The sequence below is a fragment of the Panthera pardus genome, unplaced genomic scaffold, assembly GCF_024362965.1.
Source record: "Panthera pardus isolate Hobbes unplaced genomic scaffold, ASM2436296v1 HiC_scaffold_13, whole genome shotgun sequence".
NCBI classification, from domain to species: Eukaryota; Metazoa; Chordata; class Mammalia; order Carnivora; family Felidae; genus Panthera; species Panthera pardus.
In genome coordinates this window covers 184829745-184855904 of record NW_026526688.1, presented here as the reverse complement: position 1 = coordinate 184855904, position 26160 = coordinate 184829745, and the positions used below count along the sequence as shown (strand labels likewise).

General features: G+C 45.2%; 1 protein-coding gene across 1 annotated transcript in view; it reads right to left on the bottom strand.

The window, feature by feature from the left end:
• Positions 1 to 26160, bottom strand: part of CCDC149 (coiled-coil domain containing 149) — a 95510-nt gene that overhangs the window by 45906 nt on the left and 23444 nt on the right. Inside the window, exons 2-3 of the mRNA XM_019453590.2 lie at positions 14564 to 14725; positions 12043 to 12081 (exon numbers count right to left, since the gene is read on the bottom strand). Of these exons, the coding sequence (XP_019309135.1) occupies positions 12043 to 12081; positions 14564 to 14725 (201 nt within the window). The remainder of the gene's footprint in view (positions 1 to 12042; positions 12082 to 14563; positions 14726 to 26160) is intronic.

The window sequence follows — 26160 nt, the reverse complement described above, 5'->3', positions numbered from 1 at the left end:
CTCCATAAATATTTTCTAAATGAGAGACAATATGCTGAGTCTGGAGTTTGTGGTCTCAGCCTAGCAGGGAATTTGGAATAACAACAATACGTACCAACACTGAAGCCAGTGCTAAGCACAGAGTCCTACGTGAAAACTGGACTCATCCCCACTGGCTGGATTTAACCAAGTCCGTGTGGCTCAACAACGCGATCTAATTTTCAACCGCATGTGTGCAAAGTTCGTATTTTATACTAACTATATTCTGATTTCCCCAGCTCGCTGTTCTTACCAGGAAAATTAATTCCCATCTTACAGGTAAAAAAGCAAAAAGACAAGAGATACTACGGCCAATTGACTATTCTGGGAAATTTGTGGAAACCGGATGGATTAAGCTGAATCCCACCTTCTGCACCTACTGGGCTGGGTGGCCGTGTGGGAATTCTTCAACCTCTGGGGTTTCCCTGTCTGTAAATGCGGCTAACCATACATGCTTCATGTGATCCCTAAGCTGAATAATGAACATAGGACACCTACGGCAGTGCTTGGTAAAGTAGGTGCTGGTTAAAGGGTGGTTAGCTCCCCTTGACTGTGCCTGTCCAGTGGCTCCAACTCAACCGCTGGGCGGACAGTTGGGTAGACGTGGCCGAATGCATCCTTGGACACAACTGGCTTCTTTGCGATCCTGCCCCTTCACCGTTCCCTGTTCGTCCATTTACTTATACAGCAAGTATTTATTGAGCACCTAGCATGCATCACGCACTGTTTTGGACTCTGGGGATACAGCACCGAGCAGGAGCGACAAAACCCCTTGCTCTTGTAAACGTACATTTGAATAGATGATGTTAAATTAATTACATTATCTTGCAATAAAATACATAATGACCCAGGGGTTGCATGATGAGTGCTATGGAGAAAAATGAGGTAGGCAGACGGAACAGACTGTGTCTGAGGAAAGGGCCACATTTAAATCAAGACTAAAAGAGCAAAAAGATTAAGTGTGAGCCTTGTGGGTGGGAAGGGAAAAGTCTCAGATAGGGGGGAATGGCACTGGCTTCCCTCTCTCCCTCTCCCGTTACATCAAAGATCTCCATTAAAAAAATTTTTTTTAACGTTTAGTTTTGAGAAAGAGTGAAAGCGACTGGGGGAGGGACAGAGGGAGAGAGGGACACACAGAATCCGAAGCAGGCTCCAGGCTCTGAGCTGTCAGCACGGAGCCTGACGCCGGGCTCGAACTCACGAACCGTGAGATCATGACCTGAGCTGAAGTTGCATGCTTAAATCGACTGAGCCACCCAGGTGCCCCAAAGATTTCCATTTTGCTGGGCAGTTCAAGGCCGCAAGAGCAGGCTGACCCCAGGGTGAAGTGATGATTCAGTTGTTGCTTTTCCTTTCCCCGCCCCTCCCCTCCGGCCGCAGCTCTCCTTCCTTAGCGAAGCTATCCCCGAGGGGGCCGCCCCCACTTCCCCTCCACGGAACCCCAGAACGGCTTCCAGACATTAGCTCAGCAAGCATGATCCCTCCGCCACAGGCAGGGGAGCCGCCCGAGGAGGGGCGGGGAAGTGGCGTCTCACACCCCCTCTGCAGGAGACACAGCAAAATTCACCTTCCCGGGACCTGCCTCCTCTTAGGCGGCGGAAGAGGTTCTCAGGAGAGAAATGCTTGTAAGAGGACCGGTGGGGGAGATCAGGACGCCAACTGTTATCAGGACGAACAGGTTGTAATGTATGGAATGGTTGAATCACCACCATACACCCGAAAATAATGTCACAGTCCGTGTTAATTATACTGGCGTTAAAAGTTTTAAAAATTAAAATTAAAATAAAAGTGCCAGTGGAAACTTAATAAAAGGCTACCCCCACCCCTCCAAAAATAAATAAATAAATAAATAAATAAATAAATAAATAAAACCCAAACAACAAAACAAACAAAAAAACCCCCTTTCCTTTTTGGATGAACAGTGGCTTGAGAGCCCCCGGTAGTGGGCAGCCTGGTGTTCACTCCGAAGCCTGATGTAGCAGCTACACGGGTACAAGTCCATCTGTCAGTGGTGAACGGCCTGCTCTCAGCCTCCAACCTGACCCAGACCAGAACTTTTGTAAAGTACGATAATCCATTACCAGAAAAATGAATTTAAGAAGACGAAAGGATAAAACCCCAAGTGTTCCTTAGATTCAACGGACATAAAATCATGCTGTCAAATTGCCATGAGTTTCTGAACACTTCATCTCTGTGCTTATCCCGCCCCCTGGCATGGTCCCTGGGCCTCACTTTGGAAAGCACTGAGCTTAACAAGCTCTCCTTAGCACAGGGCAGGGACCCCGGACCCCCGTCAGAGGTTCCAGTGCCACATGAAGCAGAGGACAGGGCTGCTTTAGCAAATAGTGACTTGCAGAACCGGTGATGGGACAGTTATTTGCTCTGTAGGCAGCCGAAAAGCAATCTACTAAAGCGAAGTCAGGCATTTCTATGGTAGCTGCAGAATTAGAAGCACACAGCCTCCAAGCTAGGTTTTTAAGTTTTAATTTATTTTTTTATTTTTGAGAGAGAGAGAGACAGAGAGAGAAAGCAGGGGAGAGGGGCAGAGGGAGAGGGGGAGGAAGGGAGAGAGACAGAGAGAGCGAGAGTGAGAGCGAGAAAGTCTCAGGCAATCTCTGTGCCCACCATGGAGCCTGACGCTGCTCAATCTCACAACCCTGGGATCTTGACCTGATCGGAAATCAAGAGTCGGAAGCTCAAGTGACTGAGCCGCCCAGGCGCCCCCAAGCTAGGTTCTAGTAAATCTCCCCCAGCTTTGAAACTGACCTCTCTGGGAGGGCCAGGTGGGGGAGGCACCCTGCTTCAAAGCAGGGAGACTGTAATTTCACATTTCACAGGCTGAGTTTCCTGTCAACACATTTCTTTTTTCCTGTTCAGTCTGTTTAGTCCTTCTGCCTCTTCAACTCCAAAACAGTAACTTTGGGAACCAGAACATGACTGTTCTGATATGGTACCTAATCCCTTGCCGTATACCTTAAAGGGGGGTGGGCGAAATAAAGAGAGAAAAGAAAAGAAAGTAGTACATTTCATCAAAGCACTCAAAATAGAGGAGAAAAGTTCACACAATTCTTTTGACCAAAAATAACACCCATGACTCACACACACTCACTATAACAATCCATCAAGCTAACACGTGGCTCCTGCTTATAATTTATCAGCTATGCAGAGCATTCTGTCTCTGTGTTATTGAGAAGGACTCTGTGACCATCAGTTTGCAACAGCAGCACTATAGAAAGGAAATGTCAGAGAAAGCGTGGCAGACAGGCTAACACTGGGAAGGAAAACCAAACTGAGAAATTATTTCCTCTAAGTCTCTGGGGCAGGAGGTAGCTTAAACAGCAAAACATAAAAAGGTTTAAAGAGAAGCCTCTTTTAAATATTCAGATCTAGCCAGGGCCGATGTGAAAGGTTGACATTTTAGCTCTGATAATAGGGGAATGAATACAGTGGAATGTATCATAGGACCCATATATCACAATCACTCTTTCTGGCTGGAAGTTCAGTAAAATTGTGATGGGGAAGAGAGGAGAGGGAGATTTGATGAGGACATAGCTGGAACATTCTGACACACCTTCATCAACGAACAATTCAACCCCCGATTATAAGCGATGTCTGCAGAAGCGTGCTTCCAAAGCCAATCCTTGGTGTGGGCACCATGGCGCTCATGGAAATTCTCTCTGCACAGAGGTGAGGGCCACAGATCCCGATAGTTATGTGAAGGCAAAGATCTGGAAGTTGAGAGAGCAGTGTGGATCTCATACCCCAACCTTTCCGCCTTTGGGGGCAGAAATTCTCACCGAGGCAGAGTCCCATGGGCAGGGGGCGTCATTTTTCCGGCTTTCTTCAAGTCCCACTGTATCCTAAGCTCTAGCTTAGCTTAGTGCCTCTGCCACTAGGTCTCAATTCCCCTCTACGTGCCATAAAATATGTCAGAAAAGTTTACATTCTAGATGCAATACAGTTTTTTTTTAAACTTACCAGAAGTGATGGGAGGGAGATTTTTTAAAAAGTAAATGATATATAACTTGGCAATGACAATTACTGTTAAGGACTCTTGCTTTCAATGATCAAGTGATCGACACTCATGCACAAGGAAGGTTTTCAGGATACTAGTTGTAAGAAACAGCCCCGGATCTTTTCTATGGGAGGGAAAAAAAAGGATCCACTACATACCATTCTCCTTGACGTAAGAAAAGATGGATATGAAGGGGATCAGAATATGCCATTCCAAAATATTCCACTTTGCCATAAGGATATTTTGAGCTGAAGGCAATTGAGAGTCCACAGATAGACAGTTTCCTTCCGTCCTCCCCATGTCTGCCTAAATGCAGGGCATAAATTTCCCTTTGTGAAGTGTTCCATCTTCTTCTATACCAGGAAGAAGCAAGAGACTCATCACCAGAGAGCAGCCCCTGACACCGATGAGTCTGCATAAACAAACCTTACTAAAATAACCCTTAGCTTCCATTAGTTTCCTCGTACATTTCCTAGTCACTTTCCCACAGTTTATCATCCCTTGAAGCCCAGACATCCTTTCTTTTATTAAAACGGTATATAAGCCCCGAGTCAACGACTTCTTTGAGTCTCACTTCATCTGTGAACTTTCCCATTCATATAAATATTCACAAAATTGTATACTTTTGTTCTTCTGTCTTTTGTCGATTAAATTTGCAGGCCCTTGTGTACTGAACCTAACAGGATAGAGGAAAAGCAACGCAAAATAAAAGAAAGCGATAAAAAGCTTAAGGTTAACCTTCTAACCTTGCACTAGCCCAGACGCTGGGGAGAGCAGAAAAAGGGGAGGAGCCACGTTTCCAACGAAGTTCTTAAATGATTCAGATCAGCAACAAGGGGGCAGGGGCAACATTCCAGGAACAATCTCTCACACAATCCTCAATCTCGGTAATTTATTAGCTATACAGTGTTGCAGTAACCTAGCCATGGAAAAGTTAGTCACCATCATAGTGTAGAAATGATGTATACCAAAAACTCTGAAAACTTACTTCTCAGTTGACTGACATATCAAAACGACAATTTAAAAGCGGGAGGGAAAAAAAAATAAGTAAAAGTCAGAGAAGTAAAACCTTGACCTATGCACTTCCCGGAGAACAGTAAGGAAAAGAGAGGGTGAGTGGGAAAGAGACAGAGACCAGACTTAGAACAGGCTGCTCGACAAGGTGTTAAAAAGTCCGAGGCTCTGGACTCCTTACACCCACACCTTTGATAGGGGAAAGTGCTAGGTTAAACAAGAAAGTTAAAAAAAAAAAAAAAAAAAGTTTGATGAAACATCAAGTATACTTGAGCGGTGTGATTGACAGCAAATTTAATGGCAATTTCTACTCTGCTGCTTTGGTCTATGGCGGCTCCTGTGTTAATAGTAACAGACTGAAGCTCGCTTTGCTGAGCAAGGAACCGCCTATTCATAGCAACTGCCAAGATGACAACCTCTGCTACAGTGACAGTTTTCTTATTTACAAAAAAAAAAAAAAAAAAAAAAACAAAACTACCCAGCCAAAGCTCACTCCATACATAGTTTTTGGCTGTGCAAGGGGCCCTCAGCAGCCTACTCTGACCTCATCATCTCAAAACACACACTTGCGAAGGAACCCATTTCCAGGCCCACAGGCAAACACACTCTTCAATAGATCTGGGAGGCTGCTGTTACGATGAACGTTTGCTTCATCTTGGCCATTAGGATTCTGCGCCTGCCACTTAGTGTCCCCCGCCCCCCTTAGTAATTCTCAAGTTGTCTGGACTTGTCGAGCCTAATTTCCTCATCTTTAAACTGGGGGATGGGGGTGGGGTGCTCTCACCTTCCTCCCAAACCCCTCGCAAGGATTCACAGAACCGATAGCAAGATGCACTGGTGCTCAGAACAGGGTTGCTGTCACGGAGATGTGGGAGGGCTCCCACAGGCTGGGCCTGCACTTCTTCCCAGTGTCCCTGGTGGGACAGGAAAGTCGTGCTGTTCAAAGAGTCATGAAAAGAAACATCTCAAAGCACTCAAGATCTTTGAAGGAAGTTTTAGGTTCTGAGCATCAAACCAGGGCGCGTATACAAAGTTGCTCTGATTTGCAGTCACCGGGGAAGAAAAAAAGGTTGACCAAGAAGACTTTTCTACTGAAATAAAAGGCTCCCTCCCATCCCCCAAAGGGCCCCTGCATGCTCTGATTTCTCCAGAGTCAGCATTCTGGCACATGTCACCGTCTAAAGAAGCCATCACTCTACAAGGGAAGAAAGCAGAGACTCCCCCTTAAGCCAGGAGGAATTATCTCCCGTGATGTGTCAGCTCAAAATCAAAACAGGGGAAAACAAAGATGCGTTTGATTGTTTACTCAAGGAGGAGTTTGAATGGGGAAAATGTGCTGCTGTGACCCCAAAGAGTCCCATCTTCTAAGAATATTAACCCAAGATAATTTAAATTCCCTTTGTCTCCTTTGGAGGAACTGCTTGCTTAACAGAAGAAAAAGATTTCAAAGGTTGTTTGAGATCTTCTGGTGATCTCTCAATGCAGTGCAGAGAGGTACCCTGTGTGCGGATGTGCTGGGGGCACCAAGAACAAATTTTCATTTCGACATCCCAGGAGAAGCGATTAGGCCATTGCTGTTGTCACGATTTCTTCACAGCTTCTGGAATGGATGGCTCGACATTGGAAATTGAGTTGTTTTAAAAAGGAGTCTAAGTTCTAAGGCTTTCTTTAGCCTCGACAACTATATTTCTAGAACTACAAACACGAAAGTTCTGGTCTGTCCTCTGTGGAGGAGACGAAGCAGGAAAGTTATCTATGGCCAGACACTGGTTGCCACAAGAAAGAACACTGGCTTCCCAGGTAGAAATTCCTAGCTGCTTCTGGTTCTCCACCACTTCTAAGGAGAGGGCTTTGATTAAAGCACCTGAATGTCTGGACTTCCAAAATGGGTTGGATTAAATGTTGACTATGCTTCCTCCCCACTCAGTCTAAGAGTCGAATCTAGAACAAAGAAACCTGAACGAGAGCACTGAACTACGAGTTAGCTGACGTGGATTTTAGTTCTGCTCTGTTAACTGGTTGTGTGACCTTGGACGAGTCACAGGAAACATGAAAACATTCACCAAGCACTCACTAAGTACCAGGCAATGAGCATTACGAGCATTATCATACCAATGCCTCATAAGAGCTTTGTGAATACGCCTCGTCATGATGTTCACCTTGGAGAGGAGGAATTTGAGTCTCAGAAAGGTCAGGCAGCTCCCCTGTACTCCCCCAGGCTGCAAGTGGAAGGAAGGGTGAAATTCGAATCAGTATGACTGGACACCAGAACCCAGCCTCTTACCACCTACTGCTACCCAACAATGCGACCTTGCGACTTTGCGGAAGACCTAACTTGCCCGTGTGACTTCAGGAGAGAGTTGGGAGATCACGTGTGTACAAACGCGTGTGCCTCTACGGTCTCTGAAGAGCACAAAGCACTACAAAGGCTGGGGATGTGGTATTGGTTCCACCTACATTCGAGAAGAACCCTCAAATACGTTTATAGTCAGCTCAAGATGCGATAGCAAAGTGCCACAGTCTGGGTGGCTTGCAAATAACAGAAATTTAGTTTTGCAGAGTTCCACAGGCTGACAAGCTGACGCTGGGGTGCCAGCATGGTCAGGTTCTGGTGAGGGCCCGCTTCGGTTGTGACTCCTTATTGTATCCTCGCAGGGCGGGGAGCAGAGCAGAGAGAGCGAGCTTTGTCATGACTCCCGTAAGGGCACTAATCCCGTTTGTGACGCCTCCACCTCCAGGACCTCATCTCATCCCAACTACCTTTCAGGGGCTCCAGCTTCTAATACCGTCACACTGGGGAGGAGCATTTCAATATATGAAAGGGGGGGGATACAAATATCCAGTCCATAACAGAATGATCAAGCCATCTGTCCCTCTGAGTTGAGCAATCAACGGGGGAAGGGGGCAGTAAGTAGAAACCAGAGAGATTCTTCCTCCTAAATCAAGAAACAAGGCTGATGGGCAATGAGATGCTCAGTGTGGCCTCTCCTCCTTTTCCAAGAGGTGGATCTCTTGACCTCCATGTCCCATCCATTAACCCGACAGCTCGTTCTTGTTCCAGTGCCTTCTGCTTATATAAGATGTACTTGCTTTGCAGGGAGAGGGGTAAATACGTCACCCACTGGTTTGCCTTTGGGATAAGCATGTAATGTGATATAGGAGGCATTAGGTCAGAGTGCATGCTTCTAACCCCTTCTTCCCAGAGGAAAAAGTTAAGGAAATCATTGTGCTTCTCCCTTCCAATCCTGTCACATGTATGCCAAAGCTGTTTGCTTCTGGCTAAATGGAAAGTTTCATTGTCACCAGTGACTAAGCATTTAATGGTGCATTTTCTTCCCCACAAGGAGCTAAGGAAGAAGGCATCTTAACACCAACTCCCCAAAGACCAGTCACATGCTTTCATAAATAAAATAACCAAAAGTAAATAAAATTGACAAAATATATTTTGAATGGGTAAAATTCTTTATTTTTCCAAATAATGGAACTATTCTCCATCACCACCCCCCCCCCCCACCAATATTTATCAAGACGTTTCCTGGCAATACTAAGCCAGAATTCTCTCTCTTGCATCGGGTTCTACATTTCTCCCCATCGCACCAGTGGCCATTGACATCCAATATATTTTAATTATTTTCTGTATTGTTTGTTCATAGCATCTGTACTAGAATTAGGGTGATGATATTACTTATTGTCTAAACCAAGAGATTTTGGAGAGAGGAAAGGAGCACTAATAGAGATTATGCCAGGATAAACTGGAAACATTCTTGGAAAAACGAAGGTATGGTCACTAACTACAATGCAAGTTCTATAAGCTCAGGGAGTTGGCTCTGACTTTTTCACACCTGTGTCTCCACTGTCTAAATTAGCACAAGACACCCATGAGATGCTCAATAAATAGGTACTGAGTCACGGTGGCTCTGAGCACCTGCTCTGAGTAAACTGCAGGGGTTCAAACTCTGCTCCAACACCAGTTAATTACCAACCCCTCTGAGGCCCTACGAGCCAGGAACCTCCTCTGTGGCCCGAGCTACTTCAAGCTGTCAAAGGCAAACAAAAGGGTCCCGACAAGGGCAGTGGTAGACAGATTCGACACACTAATATACAATTGATTAAAAAAGAGGATAAGGCGGAGGAAAGGATGATAAATATTTATTGGTGCTCACCCAGTGCCAGGCACCGTGGTGAGGACTCTGCCTGCACTCTCTCATTTGTTCCTTACAGCCACACTGTATGGTGGGTACCATGTGGATTCCCGTTTTATGGATGAGAAAGCTGAGAATTGGACACTGAAAGGAACCTTCCCGAGGCCACACAATTAGTTTCGTGGGTGTTACGGCCGGCTTCCTGGCAGCCCTTCTATCCTGGGTGATTAATCTAAGCCAATTAACATATGATACTCTCAGGGCAACTGGGCGGCTCAGTCCGTTAAGCGTCTGACTCTTGGTTTCAGCTCAGGCCCTGGTCTCACGGTTCGTCAACTCGAGCCCTGCATCGGGCTCTGTGCTGACAGTGTGGAGCCTGCTTGGGATTCTGTTTCTCCCTCTCTCTCTGCCCCTCCCCTGCTCGCATTCTCTGTCTCTCTCTCTCAAAAAATAAATTAAAAAAAAATTAAACAAACTAACGAACAACAACAAAAAAAACATACGAGACTCTCCTAGTGAATGTTAGTAGACCAGAAATGGTAGCATGTCCTACACTCGCCCAGTCAGACTGGAGAGAAGGACTTCTATTCCATGCCTGGGGTTTCTACCTCTCTTGCTTAGGGAAACCTGCCTGAGAAGAAAGCTGATACTCAGGTCAAGAGAAAGCTGATGTTAAAATCGGCACAGTGGTAGAGTGATCAGATAAAAAACACAGGAGCCCTGTTCGATTTGAATTTTAGATAAATGATGAATAATGTTTGGTATAAGTTTGTCCCAAATACCACATCGGTCACACTTTTATACTAAAAAAGTACCAATTGTCTATCTGAAATTCAAATTTCCCAGGTGTCCTGTATTTTTATTTGTATTTTTGTTTGCTAAGTGTGGCACAATGGAGAGAAGGTGTCCACGCGATGGAGAAGAAACAGCACGTGCTACCTCTGAGCTTCTGGTTATGTGAGGTCATCGATTTCTTCACTGAACACTTTGGAATTTCTGTCACCTGTGCCCCAACGCATTCTAGCCCATGCAGCAAGTCAGAGGTTCTCAGCCAGGCGGGAAGGACGCAGAGCCAGTCACACCATCACACAAATCCTAAAGGGACAGAAACTGAACGCCATATGCAAATCTAAAAAAGCCAGTGCTTAGGACCTGAACTGGTTTTTTTTCAGAGCCGTAAGAATGCAGCTTGACAGACTTACTGGAATTCATCAGATTCTCCTCAGTCAATGTAAATTTTGTATTATAAACTCACGGAACGCGAATTCACTTAAACTGTAAAACCCCTTCATGAATACTAACAAACTCCTAAAATTTCAACAAAGATAACTGTTCGTAGACACCAAAAACACAAACACATCTAGCAATTCCAGACTGAGGATCCCAATTTTAAACCGTTCATGACAAATCTCCTTGTAATTTTGTTTGGGAAAAAAAGTCAATTAGCTCCATAGCAAAATTTGCCTTTAGATCAAACCTGGAGCATTGCAGAATAATCAAATTAAAGTAGGAAGAGAGTATAGGAATGAGCAGAACCAAATAACCAAATGGGTAACCATAGGACTGAGCTGGTGTTTAAGGGTAAATACCCCGTATGTGTGCGTGTGTGTGTGTGTGTGTGTGTGTGCGCCTTGGGCATACTATTTACTCAGCATCAAAAATCTCACGGGGGGGGGGGGGGCGCGCCTTGGTGGCTCAGTCGGTTGAGCCTCCGACTTCAGCTCAGGTCATGATCTCGCGGTCTGTGAGTTCGAGCCCTGAGTCGGGCTCTGTGCTGACAGCTCGGGGCCTGGAGCCCGCTTCGGATTCTGTGTCCCCCTCTCTCTCTGTCCCTCCCCCCCTCTTGCTCTGTCTCTCTCTGTCAAAAATAAATAAACATTAAAAAAAATTAAAAAAAAAAAAATCTCAGGGAAATGGACCCAACACATTTATATGTGATGCCAGGTATGTCACCAATGAACAAAACAGGATGTTTGGGAAACAACAACATATATATATATATATATATATATATATATATATATATATATAGGTGTATACAACTGGATTAAAAGAAATGTGATTTATAATATTCCTGAACATAATGTTATGAAAATCCTTTTTTTAAAAAAATTTTTTAATGTTTATTTTTGAGAGAGAGACAGAGTGTGAGCGAGGGAGGGGCAGAGACAGAGGGAGACAGAATCTGAAGCAGACTCCAGGCTCTGCACCATCAGCACAGAGCCCAACGCGGGGCTTGAACCTACAAACCGCGAGATCCTGACCCAAGCCGAAGTCGGACGCTTAACCGACTGAGCGACCCAGGCACCCCTAATGTTATGAATATTTTAACTGTCCCCAAATTAATCTATAAATTTAACAAAGCCCCAATCAAAATACCCATAGGTCTGTTTATTTGGGTGGGATCAGAGGAAGGTGTGATAAAATGTAAGTTTCATCTGGAAAAAGTAACAAATAAGAAAGTTGTGAAAAGCAAAAGCAAAGGGAAGGAGACTAACCGAAGCAGATGTCTCAAGTATTATAAAGCCAAAACAACTAGAGCAGTGTGGTACAACCCCGGAACTACCCAGGAAGCTCAAGAGAACAGAACAGAAAGTTCATAAACAGATCCACAAATATCTAAGGATTTGTTCAGTGACAAAAGTAAGCACCTAAAATTTGTGGGGGGCGGGGGAATGGATTCATCAGTAAAGAACATTGACTACCATTTAGGAGAAAAGAACATAAATGGCGTGGGAGTTTTGCTGGTAAGGAAGCTCTCTACACATTTTGGGATTCCCTGATTCCCCCAGTCATTGTAAGGCGTCAGTGTGAATAATCCAAGAGTTACCAAGCTTCAGGAATAAGTCTTACCTGTTTCCTTTTTTCAGGGGGAAGTGATGGATCTCCATCCTACAAAGAAACAAATATTACATTTTACTTAAAAACAATATATGTGCTTGGATTCAAAAAACCAAACGAAACTATGAACTAAATTCAGACCCACCCGCTCCTGCCCTCTGCAGTCAATAGTGTCCTGAGCCAAATTCAAATATACTTTAAGAAAAAAGTATAAATGGAACCAGTTATTTTGGAAAAACCTCTAGGAAATCAGTTCCAACGAAACATATATACTTTCTTTTTTTTTAATGTTTTTATTACTTTTATTTTTCACAGAGAGAGAGAGAGAGAGAGAGAGAGAGAGAAAGAGCATAATCGGGGGACAGGCAGAGAGAGAGAGAGAGAGAGACAAAGAACACGAAGCAGGCTCTAGGCTCTGAGCTGTCAGCACAGAGCCCAACATGGGGCTCAAACTCATGACCTGTGAGATCACGACCTGAGCCAAAGTCAGACATTCAACCGATTAAGCCATCCAGCCATCCCTATACTTTCTAAAACTATGTGACACAAACAAATAAACTGGATTTATCACAATTATTTTTGAACAGAGCCAAAACTAAGATAATATTTCATTTGGGTTGAGTTGAATTCGTCTTTTAAATAGTTAGATCCAAAGGAATAATAGTGGACCCACACATGCTTGAGTTTGCTCTACTGGCAGAACACTTTTAGCGGGTAGGGAAGAAGGGATATGCTCAAAATAAGCAAGAATTAACTGAGCTCTTCCAGTCCACAGGCTTTCTGTCTTAAAAGGACCTGATTCCTCTCCCTCTTGGGCCACCTGGGAATAAAGAGAATTCAGGTTCAGGTGAATGTGTAAATGTTCAGTAAACTCTTCTATCTGATGCTGCCCGTGTGTAAGTCGACATTATTTTAACCTGCAGAATCTTTCTATTCTATTTCTGTTCCAGGATAACGATCTCAGTGCAGACAGCTAAACGTTAGCAACAGCGTTAGCACCGCAAAACAGAGACTGTATCTGTGAGAGAAAAAAGTAGGAAGCAAAATAGGACTCTGTAGTTGGTATCTTCCATTTCAGTGTGATCTGTATCCTTAAAAATCCTGCCACATGAAGACCCAGAGAGAATCTAAATGCTCAGGATAAAGGAAAGGTTAAAGAAATTATGGGAAACTTACTCTGCAACTGTTTTTTAAAAATGAATTGAATCTGTACGTGTGGCCTAGAGAGATGTCCCAAATAAAGTACTGAGTGAAAAGAGCAAATGTTGGAACAATATTCACACAACGCTGTTTAACAGCGCTCTGCAATGATGGAAATGTCCCAGATCTAACTGTCCAATACAGTGGCCACCATGGAAATCTATACCAACATAATCCAATATGGCAGCCATCAGCCAGCCACCTATGGTGACTGGGCCCATGAAGTGTGATGACTGAGCCTGATGAAGGGAGTTTTCAATTCTATTGGATTCTAATTAATGTGAAATGAGATTTAAATAATCACATGTTACTAGCGGCTTCTAGTGCAGATTTATAATATGCATCCTATTTTAAAAGCCCCATAAAAGGGTGCCTGGCTGGCTCAGTCGGTAGAGCATGCAACTATTGATCTTCAGTTGGTGAGGTTTTTTTTTGTGTGTTTTTTTTTTTTTTTTTTTTTTTTTTTTTTTAACGTTTATTTATTTTTGAGACAGAGAGACAGAGCATGAACGGGGGAGGGCCAGAGAGAGGGAGACACAGAATCTGAAACAGGCTCCAGGCTCTGGGCTGTGAGCACAGAGCCTGACGCGGGGCTCGAACTCACAGACCGTGAGATCATGACCTGAGCCGATCAGCCGCTTAACCGACTGAGCCACCCAGGCGCCCCTCCAGTTGGTGAGTTTAAGCCTTACTTTGGGTATAGAGATTACTGAAGAAAAAAAAAAAAACAAAGATAAAAAGTCCAATACAAATAAATTAATAAGTAAGCACATATAAACACACATAAACACATAGGTATATATGCCTATTTCACGGGTGCCAAAGCAGGTGGCCTGGAACCACATATACGTCAGCTAGCGACTAGGGCTGGGCTGTGGAGGAAATGGGTGACAACTTTCACATCTTAATATTTCCACTTTGGAACTATTTGAATGCAATCCTTTTTTCCCCCCCCTTTTTAAAATTTTTATTTATTTTTATTTATTTTTTATTTATTTATTTTTTTTACGTTTTATTTTATTTTTGAGACAGAGAGAGCATGAACAGAGGAGGGTCAGAGAGAGAGGGAGACACAGAATCTGAAACAGGCTCCAGGCTCTGGGCTGTTAGCACAGAGCCCGATGCGGGGCTCGAACTCACGGACTGAGAGATCATGACCTAAGCCGAAGTCAGTTGCCCAACCGACTGAGCCACCCAGGCGCCCCATTCCCCTCTTTTTTAAAGAAATGGCATGTCAAAATCCCTGCTTTATTTATTTTTTAAAATTTTAATTCCAGTGTAACCCACTTTGTGTCATAAGGGGACAAGGACGTCACCGTGACGTAACACGTACGATCAACTCTCGGTATTTCTTCTTCAGGGATTGGTGGCGCTCTCGAAGCTGATTGGCCATGAGTTTGTACTGGTCCCTTTCTTGCTGGCATGTGTCCAGCTCCTTGGAGAGGATCAGCAGAGCTTCCTTTTTACTCTCCAGCTTTCTTTTACACACTAGGTACTGCAAAACAAACAAATCCAAGCCGTTGGTCAAAAACATCAATGGACCTCCGTTTGCCACACGCCGTATTTGATAGACCCCGTGGGGCTGGTTTTGTTTTGTCGCCTTTTTTATTTTTAGAGGTCATATGCCCAGAGACATCAGTGAATGACACGTGCACCTAAAGATGGCTACGGTACACGATGTTCCTCTCCTGACAGAACCAAAAAGCCTTATATGTTTGTGAACTTTGGCAAACTGGGGTAAATAGATAAAATAATTTAACCGACATATAACGGAAAAAAGCAAAATATTTTTTAAAAAAATGACACAGATAGATAGTTGGAACCAAATTTTGTTTTAAAAGGATGTATATATCCAGATAAGATTATGTAAAATCGTATTAAAATGTAATGGAATGATATACACAGAAAGACTATTCAATACAAATTTTGAAAAAAATGTTATTAACAACTCTTGGTAACAAAAGTATTTGCATGTGTTTTTAAAGATTTTATTCTTTATGCTTTTCTGTGTTCTCTAGAATAAGCCCTTACGACTATTCTGTAATTAAAAAAATACAAAAATGGCTATTAAAAATAACTTAATTGAACTATATATCACTGCAATAGATTTCACTTGTCCATTCAGCCCAGCAGACATTTTCTCACCTGAGAACATTTGTTCACTAACTCCACCAAGATATGTACAACTCCCATGGTTCCAATGCAGGCACCCACCCCCAGAGACCCACTCCCCAGAGACCCACTCCCCAGAGACCCACTCCCCAGAGACCCACTCTGTGAGCTAAGTATTTTAGCCACACTTTGAATTACCCCCAAACAGTTGAGTGTACCTAGCTGAAACTCTTCTTCAGAGATACAGGATATCTTTGTCCCTCCTTCTCCCCATCACCACCCCCCCCCCCTCCCCGCCCCGACCCTGACCATGAACTACCCTCACCTGATAATCATCCACCACCTGGGCCACTGTGAGCCCGACTGGGACTCTTTTACTTTTATTGGATATATTGCACCGTCTGGCGTTATTCACATATGTGAAATGTGGCATTAAATACCTTTTGAATTTGCCCCGTAAAAGACCAAATTCAGAGCATTCATGAAAACAATTTATAGTTTCATTATACACTCTGACATGAGCACTTTGTCATTATGGACGCTCACACAAAGCAGAGAAATCAGCGCTCCCGTACCATTGGAGTCAATGCTCTTTTATGGACAAAAAGCATTACTCATATATAGTGCTTGCTTGGAACTGACTTTGTTAAGTTCAATTTCAAATAAATGAAAGGGGAAAAAGAGAGTTTTGTGCATTAGCACAATTTTTTTTTCCTTAAAAAAAAAAAAAGTAATTGCTTAGCTTTAAAAACAAAGGGGAAAGAAAAGCCATTCTGAGACGGATTTGCGTTCTAAGGGAGGACACTTCCACCTTGGGTGAATCTTATTCCTGGCAGTAATGAGGTTGGAATCCTGCCTTAAAACGTCCTGGATTTTTAAGACTTTGACATCGCCTTCATGGAAGCAAAATGGTTGTATTGCCACTGTGATTTTTCAAGAGTAAAATCCCCAGTGAGTAAATATCAGAGGAGAGTGGCTCAAAAACCCTAAACGGCAACATCCTAAAAGAGGTATTGAGATTTCACAGGAAAAATCCCATTTACACACAATTTAGCCGATCTGCCCTTGTGCCTCCGGTTCTGCGGCCGAGATCAGAGGCCTGGGTTGTCAGTGCTGTTAGTCCTGGTGGCAGGAAGATGGCCACCCTTGTCCCTTCAATTGATCAGATCCAAATCTGAGGCCCCAAAGATACTTAGTCTCCCAACTTTGGGGAAGAAAACCCCAGGTTGCATGGAGACGCCGTAAGGTGCTGTAGGCAAGATTGGCTGTAACAGCCGGTCTACTGAAGGAGAACAGGGAAGGGCCACCACCTAAGGGCAAAGTGGAAATTCAAGTTTCCTGACCTCGAACTGCAGTCTGATGGGATCAGAGAGAGAAGCTGTTTCTCTCCCAAGGCAAGGTCCAAATCAGGCCTTGGAAGCTGTGAGTTAAGAGGACTCCCTTCCCTTGGGTCTAAGGTGCCCGGCAGGAAACAGGCACAGAGGCCTTTGCCAAGGCCCCGTGACCTGGGATTTGATGAGTGCAGTCCTGCAGTTCTAGTCCCTTCAGGGCATGGAAAACAGGACAGTTATTCCTTCACCAAAGGGGAAGAAAGCAAACTCATTCTGTATGGAACCTAGAGCCCCAGCAACAAAAGGGTGGTCTCGAGGAAGCCACTGCTGGACTGCTCTTCCTTCTGCTATGGTCTAGAACAGCCAACTGCAAAAACTGCATTGTGTCACTTATTTTTATCAGTAGAACCCTCAGGCTGAAGCCTCATTGCTGCAGCAGCTCAAAGCGGTGCTGCCCTGGCGAAGGTGGGGACACCTCCCCCACAGCGCCCTGACCCCGGTGTGGCAGCACCAAGAAGGAACACTAGAAAACGCTGCTCTACGTCCCCCTGGGATGCTCATGAAAATGCGGGTTCCCGGCCCCAGCTCAGGGAACCCACTGACTTGGAATCTGGAACCGGCTCAGGAATCTGCATCGTTAGCACACGGCACGGGTGATTCTGACTTCATCTACACTTGGAAAACACAGGCTCCGGGGACCTCCAGCCTCGTGGCATCTTGGAAGTTAGAACCCCAACTACAGTAGTCTGGAGAACCTGAGAAGCCAGCGGCAGCCCACGGGTCCAAGGGCGAGGCAGGCTCTCAGGACTGTTCCGGGGATATCTGAGCCACTTTGTGTAGAAGAGAAGGGTTCTGAATAAGTTCAAGCATGGACTATGTTTTACTGCATCTGATCAAAGAGCTTACATATATTATTAAAATAACAATAGAGGGGCGCCTGGGTGGCTCAGCTGGTGAAGCGTCCGACTTCGGCTCAGGTCATGATCCTGCCGTTCCTGAGTTCGGGCCCCGCATCCAGCTCTGTGCTGACAGCTCAGAGCCTGCAGCCCGCTTAGGATTCTGTCTCCCTCTCTCTCTCTGACCCCCCTGCCACTTGCGCTCTCTCTCAAAAATAAATAAACACTTAAGAAAAAATAACAACAGAAAACTCTGGAAGGGTTATGTGTGTGGAGGGGATGACACTGGGGAATGGGATGGAATTTCTTGTACTCGTTCTAAAATGGTGATAGTTTAGTCCCTATGGCAGCTGTTAACATGACTCATTTCATATCCCTCCAATTGGAAACAAACAACAACAACAACAAAAACTGCAAGGAAAGGAAAAGGTCCCCAAGAGCCTCCTTGTTGGCAGCTGTGAACAACCAGCAAGTGCATGACTCCAGCCCCAGCCCCGGTGGCGGGGTCGGGGGGGGGAGGGCAGAGGGAAGGTGGGGGGCAAAAATAGAACAGAAAGCCAGACAAGCCAAGTTACCGTACTTGAGACATTTCAGCTCCTAAAGGAGGATGATGGAGGAGGTGGACAGCAGAAAATCACCAGGCAGAGCCAGAAGGCCTCCATCCAGAAGCAGGTCTAGTGAGGAGCTAATCATGAACTTTGGGGACCCTGGGAGAGCCACAGAACAAACACACACTGCCTGGTCCTCGGTTTCCTCCCTTGGAAAATGAGAGGGGTTCCCAGGTGCCCTATAACTTGAGCAACCCACGATTTTAACACCACCATCCAACAGCACTGGGGGTAAAGGGTGTCTGAGAAAACACTGGGGGTGAGGGGCTCCCGTCCAGGAAGTATGACTCACTTCAAGCACCCAGAAATCTCTTCTTCTGCCTTATCTAGGATGGAGCTGGCTCAACGATTTCCAGAGACGGGCCAGGACAGTGGCAGTTCCAGAATCTCTAGGTAGCAGAGGCTAAGGACACTACCTGGTTGCAAAGGGTGCTGGGCTGAAGCTGTGTTTGCAATAACGATGTACGATAAAACGAGAAAAGGCCAATGTCTATGTGGTCGACGTTAGTGTCTCCCTCTGACATGTCCAGTTCTCCTTTCCTTCCAGGCACATGGCAGGACTGTCCCTCGTCATGCTCTGGAGTGAGACAGAGCCATGTAACTTGCTTTATCCAGTAAAGTGGGCCTGGAAGGGGCACGAGGGACTCCCAGGGTGAAAGCACTGAAGAGCCAAGGTAAGAATCCCCAAGCCTTCTCCTCCCCTGACACAACACATATTGCTATGGAGACGTCACAAGAACAAAAGAGCCTGCAGTGTGGTACCCACATGGCAGACAACTGCCCTGATGAGTCATCTGGGTCCACGGAGAAATTTACATGATCCAGAAGTAAGACTTTGCGGTTGTTAAGGTACAGAGATTTGGGGGAGGTGTTTGTTACCGCAGCATAACTTAGCCCATCCTGGCTCTTACAGCCCATGTCAAAGAACAGGAGCACAGAGAGCCTGGTGGAGATTATATTTGTGCACCCCACCCCCCACTGTACTGCTGCTGAATCACCACAACGATGAAGACACACAAGTATTATTATCATCACTATTAACAAAAACCAAAGTTTTTGTGACAAATGCTTCCCATGTATGTGTGCCTTCCGTGAGGTTACTCTGCTATCATCACATTCATTTTCTAACGAGGAAATGAACTTGAAATGAAAGAGTTCATGTAATGTGCCCAGGGATGGACAGAGCCAGAATTTGAACTTAGATCTTTGTAGGGCCAACCCCTTGAAACCCCAAATCCTGAAAAACTAAGCATTCTGTGAAAAAGAAAGAAAGAGAGAAAAAGAAAGAAAGAAAGAAAGAAAGAGAGAAAAAGAAAGAAAGAAAAAGAAAGAGAGAGAGAAAGAGAAAGAAAGAAAGAAAGAGAGAAAGAAAGAAAGAAAGAGAAAGAAAGAAAGAAAGAAAGAAAGAAAGAAAGAAAGAAAGAAAGAAAGAAATCCTCAGAATATTCATGGAGTTGGTCACTATGTTGAGTCGGTATTCCCAGCACAAGGAGCTATGGGAGGGCAGTTCTGAATTTGGCTACGTTTTAGACCTAGAACAAATGAGTGAAACCTTTATCTCTTCGCCCACTCCCCTCTAGATCTAGGGGGCCTGCCTCTTCTTTCCTCAGATTCTAGGCCTGAAGGAAGAAGGAAAAAAAAACAAAAACCCAAACCAAGAGGATCCACAAGCATCTCTCCCCTGTGCTTTTTGGGAGGGAGCCAAGTGGAAGCAATGAGTTTTCTATCCACTTACAAGAAATGGGATAAACTAAGGGTGTCAGAAAAGAACCAGAGGGCTGTTTCCTCCAAAGAGGCTTGGTTGGAACAGTCTTGTGTAAGCTGTAGCTGGTCTCAGCCACTCATTCAACAAATATTTTCTAGGTGCCTTCTCTGTGGGAGGCACTGAGCCAAACACCGGTCTCCCCAAGGGATAAATGGTCCTGTTGATTTTGAAAATGGAAAACATGACACCTGGATTACAAATCTTATTTCCACAATCCCTTATGGGTTTTTCTGAATCCCCCGACGTTCGGAAAACTGAGAACATGTTCACATCCCATTAGTGACCTCAGCTGATGTGAGGGTGTTTATTCTTTTTTTTTTAGTTTTATTTATTTTGAGAGGGAGAGAGAGAGCACATGTATACAAGAGGTGGGGGGGGGGAGGGGAGAGAGAGAGGGGGAGAGAGAGAGAGAGAGGAAGAGAGAGAGACAGAGGGAAAGAGAGAGAATCCAAAGCAGGCTCCACACTGTCAGCATGGGACCTGATGTGGGGCTCAAACTCATGAACCGTGAGATCATGACCTGAGCCAAAATTAAGAGTTGGACGCTTAATCGACTGAGCCACCCACGTGCCCTAGATGTGAAGGTGTTTATGGTCTCTATGCCACTAAATGTCAATATTCATACATTTGCTGAAGACAAATCAATGTGTTTGATTATTGACTAGTCACTGCCCTGGAGTTTGCTGGGGCCAATACACAATGTACCATATGCTTAAGGCATTTCCTCTCAGATTCCAATAACTTCAGGAACTGAAACGCCTCTGGGGCCCAAGGAGTTTAGACACAGGGAACCTGACTTTTATTTGAAAGTCACCCTTGCAAATCTCTACATAGTCTTGATGACGTGTGTGTGACTAAAGTCCAATCTTTCTTGGACAATAATTGCCCCAAACGTAAGCATTTATTGGATATTGACTTCCTCACATAGGCCAGGAAAAACTAAAAGTACATTACATGCAGAAAATCTTCAAGCTGCCTTAAATGCTATGTGTCTATTCCCACAGCCTCCTAGTTTCTTTGTTATTTAGAATTAGCATTGAATGCTGGAGCTGGGATAAACCTCACAGGTAACCCAAGCGACTTGCCCGACTGCAAAGAACAAGGTTTCTGGCCTAATAGTGTTTTCCAAGTGGTGGGTCACGACACATTAGTCTGGGTAGTGAAATTAATTCACCTGCAATGTCATTTTCTTTAAAAAGAAAAAAAAAAATGCAGAACAGAAGATATCCGTGTGCATCCCATGAAGGTAAGCATTGTTTCCCCAAGCTTTTCTTTTGGAGCATGTGTGTAGGAATAAACACACGTATCTGCGTATCTTCACACATTTAGTGTGGACTGCCACTCTAAAAGCCTATAAACCACTATTCTGTAAAAAGCCACCCTGCACATGTGTTCATTCATTCGATGGATGTTTCACGAAGGCCTCCAAGGGAGGCAAGAGTGGGATGGAGGTTGGCTTTATGGGCAGGGGAGGAAAGCTACATACAGGAGATGGCACTTGATGCATTTGGAGAGTTGAGTGGGCATCATGGCGCCCAAATAAAGGCCATTATGTCATGGAGATAATTCGTTCTTTGGGACTGAGGCACAACCCTGATTAGTTAATACCTGCTCTGCCCCCCTCACTGGGCTTCAAACGGAAGGTGCCATGCTAAAATTGGACTTTGTACACTTTTTCAAAATTCAAGGTACTACGTTCATGGCACTTAAAGCGAACGAAACACTTTCACAGACATTCTCTCATTTGATGGTCAACATTGTGTGACAAGTGGGACAAAAACTGTTTTCCTCATTTAAAAAAAGAGCTGAGATTGTCTTCCCCAGGGTAACAGAACTAACTACTGTCAGCTCAAACCAGGACTCTGAAGTACAAATTCCAGGCTCTTTTTAGTATGCTATATTGGTCCCAAATACATTAGTAGTAGGTCCACACATTACCTCTCTTAGATCTAACCATATTTAAAAAAAATGTCTATTTATTTTTGAGAGAGAGACAGACAGAGACAGAGAGAGAGCAGGGGAGAGGCAGCAGAGAGAGAGAGAGGGAGACAGAGAATCTTCTACACTGACAGTGAAGAGCCCAGTGTGGGGCTCGAACTCTTGAACTGTGAGATCTTCACCTGAGTTAAAACAGGAGTCGGTCCCTCAACCGACTGAGCCTCCCAGGCATCCCAGGGTCTAACTACATTTTTAACCAAACGCTCTCAGAGATGACTGTGTACTCGGAGTGGTGCATTTTGACTCATAGTGTGTTGAGGCCTCGTTTGGAAGACAGGTGGCCCTCCTGGGACCCTTTTCAATCATATTCCACAGGGAAGGACTGAGGCGCAAGAGGCCACCTAGCCATCCGCTCGGTCACCAACCAACTCCATCACGGAGAGTTCTGGCCGCCTGTGTACTGATGAACACACTGGGCTCTTCGCCGGCTGAGTCACGTGGATGAGACGCATAGTTTTTCAAAGGGCACTTGCACACGGTTACGTAAGCTGTGACTCAGGCCCCGGACCCTCTTCTCTTCATTCACTCAAAACCTTACCCCCCTCAACCAAGGGGATCGCCTTCAGTCCAATGGGCTTTCCCGTCATCTCTTGCTGGTTTCATCCAAGTTGGTGTCACCAGCTCAGCCTCTCACCTGCGTTCACTCTCGTCTCTAACTCTGTGTCTCCATCTGAACATCTGAGAGGCAGCTTCAACTGAACCCTCACTATCCCCTTGAACTTCCCTGCCCTGAATCTTCCCCATTGGGAAGTGGTACAAACCATGTTTGGTTTTCCATTAAACCTTGGAGTCCTCCTTGCTTCTTCTCTTTTGCTCGCAGCCCTCATTTACTTCATCAGCTAATGCCATGGGCTCTACCTTCACAGGGTATATTGAATCAGGTACTGCTCACCCACTTCCCCCACTCTCACTCTTGTTCCAGCCACCATCATCTTTAAGTTTATTTATTTTCAGAGAGAGAGAGAGAGAGAGAGAGAGCACAAGTCGGGGAAGGGAATAGAGAGGAGAAAGAGAGAATCCCAAGCAGACTCTGCACTGTCAGCACGGAGCCCCATGTGGGGTCGAACTCATGAGCCAGGAGATCATGACCTGAGCCAAAATCAAGAGCCAGACACTTAACCGACCGAGTCACCCAGGCGCCCCCGCCATCATCTCTTGATTAGACCGTGGCCCCAGCCTCTTGCTTCACACTGTCTGCTTCTACCCACCTACAGTCCCTGCTCCGTGTCATAATGAGAATGATGCTTCTTAACGGAAAGCAGATGGGGACATGTAGTGACTCAAAGTCCCCCACGGCCTCCCATCACATTTAAAACAAAACCCAAAGTCCTCCCACTTACCCTTGCTCACTGCTCTCCAACCTCACTGGCCTCCTTGCTGGTCTATGACCACATCAAGCCCACTCCAACCTCAGGACCTTGGCATTGCTGCTTCCTCTGCTTGGATTGCAGACTTGTTCCCTGGCTTCCTTCAGATCTGTTGTTAACGTCTCCTTCTCAGGAAGTTCATCCCTGTCTGTAAATACCCAGACTCTCAATCCTCTTACACGGTGTTACTTTCCTTCATTGCACTTAATACTTGATCTTGAGTTATGTAACTGATGACTATTGGTTTATTTTCAACATCTCCCTCTCCATGGCCACGAGTGCTTTGCTTTTTCATTCTAGGTGCCCCACATTCAGAATGATGCACGGTATATAGCTGGTGCTCAATACATACATATAACGAATGAGAAAATGTCACGCATTATCTTACTATATCTCACTATAGCCTCAACGGTCTGTGTGACACGTGTGGTTTTATCCCCATTTTATGGATTCTCAAACTCGCAGCTGGTAAAGACCACAAGAATCACCTAAACCAGACTCCTAATCATACAGGTGTGGAAACTGGAACCCAGACCGTGCACTGACTTACCCAGGGCTGACTAGTAGGACCCAGAGCTGGACCTAAGCTGAGGGTTCCTCTCAGCCCAGTGCGTTTCTCTCCACACACCAAATTAAGGCATGCATCCCTGGCGAGACATAAGTGCCTATAAACGTAGAATGGTGCCTGGTACTTTTTATAGCAATAAAAATTATTAATAAAATAAAAGAGAGAGTAATAGATGATAATAAGTAGCCTGATCATCATTCATTAATAGTCACGAACTATGGTATGCTAAATGCTATAAAGACATACAAAGTTCCCAGAAACACAGGAAAGGCAGCTTAAAGCAATGGTTGAGACCATGGCAGAAGGAACTGGGACACTGCAGTCAGATCTTGACTTTACCGCTCACTAGCTATGTGACCAATTACTTAGCCTCTCCGTGCCTCAGTCTCTCCATCCGTTCAGTGGGTATGATTATAGTATCTTCATAGGGCTAGTGTGAGAATTAAAAGAATTAGTATGTGTGAAACATTTACAATAGTAAGTGCCGTATGTGCATTGCTATTCTATTTTTCATCACAAGGAGAGGATCACAGCTCGGCAAAGAAGGTGCTCAGAGAGTCAGAGGAAGATGTGAATGTTTGAGATGGATCCCAAAGGACAGGTGGAAGGATTGTTTTGCTGGGAGGGTAGCTGAGGTTGTGACAGGTAGTGGTGATGGGAAAACCGTACTCCTGGCAGGGAAACGGTCCCAGCAAAGCTCAGAGGTGAGATGCCGGAAGACAGGCTGTCCGCATGGCAAGCAGCATGCTGGGCTGTCTTGGGCGGAGGGGTGGGAACGAAAGCTACCTAAGATAAAGCTGGAAAGAGAGACAGATGGGTGGTCAGGTCAGAAAGGGCCTGGAAGTGGTGTTGAGGAGTTCAGATTCGATTCTTCCAGCAAGCAGGAGCCCCGAGGGTCTCTGAATAGGGGAGTGACATTAAGAATCCTTTGAGGAAGACAATTTCGGCCTGACATCAATGCGGTGTAAATTATCTTTGACTATACAGCTTGGGTAAAATTTGCTGCCAAGCTCGCAGGGGGAGGGGAAGGCAGCTGGGGTTCAGGGCCCCGCTTTGCAGACACACCTTTGGATCCTGCAGTTTGATCTGATCTGTCAGGCCGACAAAGAACACACTGGCTTTGCTGTTTCTTAATGTGGATTCTGTTATCACCTTGTCTAACGCAGTTCTGTTAGGCGGGGTGCTACCCAGGCAACCGGCTGCAGGCAGGGGGTTAGCCTCAGCCACGGCAGCTGCTATCAGAATCTTATCAGTGGGCGGACGGGTCACGTGGCTGCCCAACCGCAGGTCAAAGGGCGGAGATGAGCGGGGCAAACCTCACGAAACCGGCCGCTCTGGCCAGGGGATACACACTTGGTTCTCCCCGTCTTCCATCGTTGCTCCCCAGTCAAGGCGTAGTTCTGCCTGTTAAGTTCATGTGTGGCGTGGGGGCCACGCCCCCTCTTCACGTGTGGCGTGGGGGATATTTGCTCTCTTCTCCGCCCAAGAAAAGGAGGGTTTGGGTTTGTTTTCAGTAAAGGAGAAGGAGAAAACAAATTACTATTTTTTGAACATCTACTATGTGTCAGGCACTGTTAGGAGTAATAACGATGAGAAGTGTAGACTTTTATTTCATTAACAATAGTAATTAGTGGCATAGTGACCACTATTTAGTGAACATTTTGTTCCAAACTGTACGCAATGATCAACTTGAAACATTATATTCAATCCATACAGCTGCTCTATGACATAGGTTGTAGGATTAGCCCCATTTTAGGCAGGAGAACACTGAAGCCCAATGAGGTCAATTTATCCTTCATTCCTAAAGTAGTAGTCAGTAGCAAAGCCAGACTGTTCTCTGCGTTGGGTTCTAAGCAACAGGACCCTTTAGCTGTAAGTGACAGTAACTGATACTCTAACGCAGGAATGTACTGGAAGAATATTGGCACTCATAGAATTGGCAGAAGGACAGAGAAGTCGACTTGGAAACAAGTAAGCAGCGAGATGACTCTGGTGGCTGCAGGCAGGACGAGGAACCACCAGGTCTCAGTGCAGGAAAGATGAGGTTACAGGCCACCGATCGGGGCAGAACGGGGTAAAGTTTCAGCTTCTTTATCTCTCACCTCAAGGGGTGGCCTAAAGCAGATCATGTGCCATCCTTTGCCTGGGGGAGCACAGGACACCCACATTATAGTCTTGTGCTCTGTCCCTGCAGATTATATCCAGGGGTAATGCCCTCCCACCCGGGGTGTTGGTGCAAAGAGAAATGAATGCTGGGGAGTGAGAAAACAATGACTGTTCACCAC